The sequence below is a fragment of the Mytilus edulis genome, chromosome 3 (genome assembly GCF_963676685.1).
Source record: "Mytilus edulis chromosome 3, xbMytEdul2.2, whole genome shotgun sequence".
Taxonomy (NCBI): Eukaryota; Metazoa; Mollusca; class Bivalvia; order Mytilida; family Mytilidae; genus Mytilus; species Mytilus edulis.
This window is the reverse complement of record NC_092346.1, coordinates 89,545,021-89,554,352: the sequence shown is the minus strand read 5'-3', so window position 1 is coordinate 89,554,352 and position 9,332 is coordinate 89,545,021. Positions and strand designations below refer to the sequence as shown.

General features: G+C 31.7%; 1 protein-coding gene across 1 annotated transcript; it reads left to right on the top strand.

The window, feature by feature from the left end:
* Positions 1–1,337: 1,337 nt before the first annotated feature.
* LOC139517725 (rhodopsin, GQ-coupled-like) lies at positions 1,338–2,805 on the top strand. The gene has a single exon (XM_071309087.1). The coding sequence runs from the start codon at positions 1,643–1,645 to the stop codon at positions 2,744–2,746; it is 1,104 nt and encodes a 367-aa protein (XP_071165188.1). The 5' UTR covers positions 1,338–1,642; the 3' UTR covers positions 2,747–2,805.
* The last annotated feature ends 6,527 nt before the right edge of the window (positions 2,806–9,332 follow it).

Sequence of the window (9,332 nt, the reverse complement as noted above, 5' to 3'; positions counted from 1 at the left end):
AACTTAATTAGGCCGACATTATGGCGAAGCGCATATCAATAATAAAAAAAAAAGAATACCAATAACAGATTTATCCAAAATTTGCCTTTATGAGCTACATAAAAGAGCAGATTTTTTTTGCCTTTTTTCTTAATTATATCTAGCTATTGATTTTAAGTTGGAAATGTGATCTGAGGTTCGAAAATAAAATGGATTTTATTGAAGATCATTTGTTTATTGAACGTTCATGTTTTTTGTAATACATGAAACCTAGTTTTCGTAGCAAAATATAAAATCAGGTTCACAACGCCATTTAATAGATCCTTAGATTTTCTAAGTTTCAATGCACTGATGCACTGGATTAAGAAACGTTATGGATACAAAGAATACACGGGCGACTGACAACCGAGTACAGATATATCACTCGGATTGAATACGCATATGGATGCATACGAAATAGAGTCAGGAACGGTTCTCAAAAAGCATATAATAACTGATTGAAAGGTTTACCAGGAACTTCAGTGAACTCTACTTTCTATACAGATGGGGAATTTGATTTTAGTAAGTTTCTTTGTCTGGAAATTGAATTTTGAAATTATTATAGAGAATATAGATATCATAGATGTTTTTATGCACAATTTTCTTATACTTTTTATGTACCAACATACAACGTTATAAATTTTATGCGCCTGTTATACAAGTGAGAGGTTTATCTAGCTATAAAACCATAATTTTCTACCCAAGGAAATGCCTGTACCAAGGCAGGGATATGCCAGTTGTTTTCAATTTGTTTGGAGTGTTTGCGCTTTAGATTTTGTCATTTGATTTATAGGGACTTGAGTTCGGTATATATTTTTTGTTATATTTTATTTTGTTTATATATATATATGCCTATCTGGATTGCCCGAGAATAATAATACTTGATAGATCTTCAAAGGCACTCATACATTCTGGATCTCCAATGTCGTAATAAAGGTAAATTAAAAAACACTTTTATAACGCACCTGTATTATAAAGTGTATAACTTTAAAATTATGAGGCATGAATGTTTAAAAGTATAAAACTTTAAGCTCGTGTTGTATAAAGTAATTAAAAGCATCTGCCAGATAAATTGTTTTAATTTAATCAAGCAAACGAAACTAATACTATTCTTAACAAATTAGTTTTAGACAATTTAATCACATCAAGGCATATTGGAAATGTTAAATCCCAAAAATCAGTAATTAATTATTAACATATACAAATCTATGGTGCATAACGAGTTTAGATTTGTTTCTTTTTATAAAAACGTGTATTCAGTAAGAAATACTTATGTAAATATATCAAGGTATATAAAATACTAGTGAATCTTTTCATCTGATCCGTTTGGTGATCGTGTTTGAGCACGAATTTAACACCAGGTATCGCTCCTTGTAGTTTATATACACATTGAATAGACACAGGAGATTATGTGAAATTTATTTGATATATCATACGTATACATTTTATTTAGAGGAGTCTATGTTATGGAAAGTGTAAGAGTACTGTGAATTATGACAACATTTTTATTTTAAAAGTATTTATGTTCGGAAAAGTGTAAAAGTACTAAATACCTGACACAATTTTATTTTAAAGGAATCTATGTTTGGGAAAGTGAAATAGAACTATATATACCTGCCGAACTATGGATACTTCCGTCAAAATTGGTGTTGGGATTAGTTTCACGTTGATTGCAGTTTTAGGATTGTTATTTAACATTTTATATGTTTTCGTTTTCATAAGAAGAAGACAACTTCGCCAACCAACTAAATACTTCTTATTCAGTTTAGCTTTAGTAGACATAATATCCATCACATCCTGGACACTGTTTAGTCTGATATCAGCTTTCCTGGGAGAATGGGGACTACCAACAGAGGTTTGTCAACTTCAAGAATTTACAATGTCTTTTTGTTTGCTGTTGAATATGCATACATTCATGCTGTTGGCATTAGAGAGGGCACTTTTCATATTAAAGCCATCTCGACACAGTGAAATATGCATTAATACGGTAATTGTTATTATTCTAATTGCTATGTGGCTTTTTGATGCAGTTATTTCAATTTTTCCTTTTACCGGATGGGGAGAAACAACCTATTTTGAAAATCAATTCCAGTGTTCTATGGACTATGAAAAAAACACGCGACAAATGAGATTTGCAACAGCCGTTGCCGTAGGAATTCCGTTTTTAGTCATGGTTATAGCTTATGTTATCATATTCATTAAAATGAAAAAGTTACAAAAAGGAGTATCTAACGGAGGTCAGATAATCTTGGAACAAGCTGATTTTGCGAACGGAGACAGCTACTCGGCTAGGCTTAAAAGACAACAGCTGAAATTCCAGAATGCTGGGATGAAACGAAAGAAACCGATTTTAGGAAGAGAAATCGATAAAGACGGATTTGCTCGAGATGAAAGCTCAGATGAGGAAAATAAGACATCAAAGGACACAGAAGGAGTTAAAAACATTTTTTATTTGTATAAAAGTGATGTGACATTGATCAAAACCTATCTCATCATAACGGTAACATATCTGTTGTTATGGATACCGTATATTATCATCACGTATGTTCAAACTTTCGACCGTTACCATGGAATTCCTGATGTTGTGTTTTATATTTTTGTTATTTTCACACATTGCACGGCATTTGCAAAACCAGTGGCTTATGTTATTCATAATGAAAATTTCCGCACCCATTTCAGGAAAGCAGTAACCAAGAAGACCAAATACCGAAACTTTGAAAGAAATTGACCTTATTTATTGTTGATCTTGTTATGTTGACATTGTAGATAAATATTTACATGAAAGAAGATTTTATTTTTAATATATTCTTTGCGTGGGTTGGAATTTTGCCAATTTAGTTTAAATTTAATTTTAAATCGAAATGTCCTTTTAAAAGATCACATAAAGAGAAATTTATTTGAATCTCAAATTTGACACAGAAGTAAGAAATTAACTACCACCACGTGTGGTGATCATGCTTTTGTATTTCACAAGTAATTACGTTTGAAAACGTAAAATAAAGATCGTTATACTAACTTTAACTTTTGCTTTGGAAAAATGATTATTTAAAACACGCACACTTAAAAGGTCCATCTCAGAGATAGGAATGTATGTTTATTTCTTTAATATTTTGTTTTATTTTTCATTAATTTGTCGCTATGAGAATAAGACCATGTGCTATTCCTTTTTTAGTAGTATACTTTGCTTAATTCATGAAGCAAGCATGAGAAAACAATGAACAGTGCTGTAAGGAAATAGTGTGTAAATTCACAACAAAAGTCTTACGCGCATTTCATGTAATCAAAAAGCAACGAAATGTTCAGCCTTTTCTTTGTCGTTTTCCTCATTCCCAATAAGGTGACACTCGCCCACTATGATACAGCTCACACCTCACAACAAGGGCCCCGATCACCGGTTGGAGCGATTTCTTTGATATATGTCGACCTTGCTCCATCTGTAAATTGCAGTATACAGATTTATAGTATTATCAACAAAAATCATACCATACTAAACCCGGCTATTGTTCAAGACTGTATACAATCAGGGAGAAAATTATCAAGGGACAGTTAACCACAAGAAAAAGAAAAACAGATATCACGACCAAAAGAAAACCACAAATCGACAAACCACTACACAGAAAAACTGTTGATAGAGCAAGAACAATTTTAATTTAAGGGCAAATAAGTCTTTTTATTATTCAAAAATAAGAAGAGGAGGTATGATTGCCAATGAGACAACTCTCAACCAGAGACCATGTAAATAACAACCGTAGGTCACCGGATGTCCTTCAACAACGAGCAAAACTCATACCGCAAAGTCATGCATTAAGTAAATTGATGTCTTATTGGCGTAAACTCGAAATCTCTTTTTTATTTTTTTAAAAGAACCCTTTAAATACTGTCATGATTTCGCCGACAATCTCACTAAAGAAAACTAACACTTAGACATCAATGTTACTTTAAAACCACATACATTCATAACTACAGGACGAATACAAATTATGAATAAATCCAACAGATAAGTGGGTCGACTAGGCACGCAGTATTGGAAGTTAAACTTGAACTTACAAGATGGAATGCTCAAGATGCACAAAAAGTTTGCCTTGGAAACAGGACACATGAGTAACTGTTCTCAAAGAACATAGGCTAGGGTTAAATCTCATTTTTGAAAGTTGCCACAATCATTTTAACAGTACATATATATTTTGTTTTCTACTTTTATGTTAGTTCATTGCGTAATCACATGTCAATATCAAGGCACTAATTTATTCTTTGTTGTGCAGAAGACATATTATCAGGCGGGGGTCCGGATACAAAAAAAAATCCAATTACCAGTTATTTAAAATTATTGATAGATTGTTCAGTCATTTGTTTGACATTATTAAAAGCAAGGGCGATCTTGCAGTCCCCTGGTGTGACCCATCTTTTTAGCATTAGAATGCAAAATATGAAAATTGTGAACAAAACCTGCAAAACTTCTAGTACGAAGAACTAGAAATACAACATCCAATTGATTTTGGAAATGTCCATAGATTCGGAAAGAGATGTCTAAATAGAGCACGACCAATATAGTAGCTCGGTTTCTGTATCATCGTGACTTAGAACACGTTCTTAAAAATGCGAACAAGTTACGAGGTAAACCTTTCGGAATACAGGGACAATTCCATGCTGAAATAGAAGAAGAACGAAAAAGGCTTTATCCCGTTATGAAATTGACAAAACAGGAGGGAAAACTTGTCAAAATGTTTCGAGACAAGTTATATATCGATGGGAAACTGTTTATTCCGAGATCAAATATAGAAAACCCCACTCAGCAAAACCAAGAACCAGTACCAACAGAAATACAGCGCGAAGGTAGCGGAGAGAACACTGGATACAGGGACGTTCTGATGACTCCATCCAATGACACACAGAATGGACGATACAAACGACAGCATGAAGGGTCTAGTCCCAAGACACCTCGTTAGAAATGCCAAGGAGAACATACATTTATCAGTGTAGACTAATCAGGAAAAGACAATGATCCATCTGTTTTGTTGTGGAATTAAGAAGAGATTGAACTATGAAGAATTTAAAAAACTAATAAGAAAAAATTACATAATTTGCTTAGTAGAAACCAAAACTGACGATATTGACACAATTAAGCTAACAGGATATGAATTTCATATGAATTTCATATGAATGAATGAATGAATGAATGAATGAATGAATGAATGAATGAATGAATGAATGAATGAATATGAATGAATGAATGAATGAATGAATGAATGAATGAATGAATGAATATGAATGAATGAATGAATGAATGAATGAATGAATGAATGAATGAATGAATGAATGAATGAATGAATGAATGAATGAATGAATGGATGAATGAATGAATGAATGAATGAATGGATGGATGGATGGATGGATGGAAGGATGGATGAATGAATGAATGAATGAATGAATGAATGAATGAATGAATGAATGAATGAATGAATGAATGAATGTGAATGAATGTGAATGAAAATGAATGAATGAATGAATGAATGAATGAATGAATGAATGAATGAATGAATGAATGAATGAATGAATGAATGAATGAATGAATGAATGAATGAATGAATGAATGAATGAATGAATGAATGAATGAATGAATGAATGAATGAATGAATGAATGAATGAATGAATGAATGAATGAATGAATGAATGAATGAATGAATGAATGAATGAATGAATGAATGAATGAATGAATGAATGAATGAATGAATGAATGAATGAATGAATGAATGAATGAATGAATGAATGAATGAATGAATGAATGAATGAATGAATGAATGAATGAATGAATGAATGAATGAATGAATGAATGAATGAATGAATGAATGAATGAATGAATGAATGAATGAATGAATGAATGAATGAATGAATGAATGAATGAATGAATGAATGAATGAATGAATGAATGAATGAATGAATGAATGAATGAATCCTGTCAGTGATTTAGAATGAGCTTGTAGTAAATATCTAACTTGTGCCGATTTGGCCAAGAACAGTAGAATAAAGGTAAAAATTCTATACGCACAGATCTATACGCTGGACATGATAAAACAAAATGATATTCGTCCTCTAAAACATTCATATTGCAACATATACAAATTCTGTTTTCTATTTGAGTATTTAGATAACGACCAACTTCAACATTTAATCTAAGTGTGCCGCTACGCAGTTTTGTTAATATAGATACATTACAATGAAAATCTAAGTATTTTTCAAAACCAAATACTAGTTTATAACGTTTATAAATACAAAGTTGGTTACATTCTTCTAAAGCTGTATTCCAGCTTTGTAAAAAATTATCTTTAATACGTGTTTTATACAATCAAATGATAATTTACTAGTATCTTGTGAAATCCATACATCATAAAATCCAAGGTTAAATAACAATTTTTTTACGTTAGACGCCCAGTTAATTTTAGTATACCATTATTTGCATCTTCTACAATATGAGGTTTATTAGTTACAGTATGAACCCAATATTTCAGGATTTTATATTTTAAAAAATTTGTATGGAATTTTTTTACCAATTTTCAAAATAAATCTACAAAATCTATTATGTAAAGGCTCTATATCACCAGCACGATGAAAACTCCATATTTCAGACCCATAACTTAAAACGGATCCAACCATACTATCGAATAGAAAAAAATGTTGTTCAGTAGTCACATATATTTGTTTCAATGAATTTATTAGTGAAGATAACGCTCTTGATCCTTGTTGAGATAAACGCTTTTGAGTTTGTAAAAACTTTCCATTATAGTGGAGCAACACACCAAGGTATACATATGAGTTCACAATTTCTAATTCTCTGTCGTAAATAAAGACGGTTTACCACAGGCCTCCATCCATTTCGGAAAACAACAATTTTTGTCTTCTCCGTGTTTACCTCTATGATCCATTTATTAACCCAATATAACAGTAATTTATTCAGTAGATGCTGCAACGCATTCGTTGATTTTCCAAAAAGTACAGTATCATCAGCAATTAAGATCAAATATATTAAAAATCCATGTAGAGACACGATGTCATTATCGGTTTCAACGGAAATATCTTGAATAATGTCGTTAATGGGTCATTATAAAATAAAAGTGCAAATTTCGACGAAGTAATATTTTGAAAAACGATGTCACTGTTTAAAATATTTGAATGTAGCCCTCTATTCTATAGTATGGTAGCAACGATATTCAGAAGTATGCAATGGGGAAAATGAAGAGTTCCTTCAATTTTAACAATTTTAGGTCATCCTTTGATAGAATCGTGTCAATGGTGTTACCAATTTAAAACATACATTTAGGTACTAAATATTATTGTTAAACATCAAACAACTGTTCCAATTTGTTGTTTAGGTTAAAATTACGACTTATTGGCATTATTCATATAGCTGTGCATTCTATCCAAACATAAATTTCAGAATACATTGTCGTACAAAAGTTGGCTGTCCTAATTATGGCCGTTGTTAAAAATACACTTAAACTGAATAAATGTAAAATGTATAAGATTAAATGATACTATAATATACTAATCCTTCGTATACGACTTAAAAACACTTTAATTTATGAATAAAATTTTTAAAATGTTGCATTTTTATATAGTAACACCACTGACCCTTCAGTAAATCCAATGACACAAAAGTATCACCATTGACATCACATTTCAAATTTTACTTTTATTAAGTACTGAAGAGCCTGTGTCGCTCACCTTGGTCTATGTGCACATTAAACAAAGGACACAGGTGGATTCATGACAAGATTGTGTTTTGGTGATAGTGATGTGTTTGTAGATCTTACTTTACTGTACATTCTTGCTACTTACAATTTTCTCTATCTATAATAAACTTGGCCCTTTAGATATAGAGGAAAATCTTTTGTAAAAATTTACCAAACTTGTGAAAGTTGTTAAAAATTGACTATAAAGGGCAATAACTCCTTAAGGGGTCAACTGACCGTTTTGGTCATTTGACTTATTTTTATATCTTAATTTGCTGAACATTATTGCTGTTTACAGTTTATCTCTATCTATAAAAGTATTCAAGATAATAACCAAAAACGGCAAAATTTCTTTAAAATTTACCAATTGGGGGCAGCAAGCCAACAACCAGTTGTCTAATTCATCTGAAAATTTCAGGACAGATATATATTGACTTGTTTAACAATTTAAACCCTGTCAGATTTGCTCTTAAAAGCTTTGGTTTCAGAGTTATAAGCCAAAATCTACATTTTACCCCTATGTTCTATTTTTAGCCATGGCGGCCATCTTGGTTGGTTGGCCCGGTCACATGAACACATTTTTTAAACTAGATTCCCTAATAATAATTGTGGCTAAGTTTAGTTAAATTAGGCCCAGTAGTTTCAGAGGAGAAGATTTTTGTAAAAGCTAACGACGACGGACGACGGACGCCAAGTGATCAATGTTTGTATGTATCAAAGATTCAAAATGCAATAATAAGTGATAAATCATAATAACAAATGATATGAATAGTAGTCCTATTTCAAGTCTGAAAGGATTTATAGTACAAAATAACAGTTTATTCTGGCTATCTCCAAGGGTTTAAGAAAACATTAAGGATGTTTTTATAACATTTCATACTATTAACTGTATATTGTGTATCACAAAACATTCATATCTAACATATGCAAGTGTTATTTTGATATATTTTCATGTCTGTGACTTAAAAAGACCCAATAACATAGTTTTGCATGTTTTTTTGATAATGACCCTAATAAAAAACAAAAGCAGCAAAGGTGATAAAGGTTCCCCTAGTTGCACACCGAGAAAATTGTCAAACGCATCTGACAGCACTCCTCCAGATCGTACACGAAGACGCACTGATGAATATAAAGTTTTAACCATAGAAACAAATTTATTACTAATGCCATTATTTAGCAGTTTGTATATTAAGATTCTTCTGTGTAGCTTATCAAAAGGCTTGCGAAAGTCCACGAAGGCACAACAAAGCTGAAGTTTGTGTACTAATACATGTGATATAATTCCATGCAGCGTGAAAATGGCATCTACAGTTGAACGACCAGGACGAAATCCAAATTGATTGTCTATTAATTTCTGTTCGTCTTCAAACCACGAAAGCAAACGTTCCTTAATATGCTAGTAAATATCTTAGAAAGAAAGCTCACAAATACAATCGGCCTGAAATTGTTAGGGTCAGACAAATCACCGCTTTTGGGTACAGGGATAACTATACATTCGGTCAATTTATCTGGATATATTTCATTGTTAAACATAGAGTTGAAAAGAATTTTAAAAATAGGCGCAAAGAAAAGAGGATTCGCAGCTAA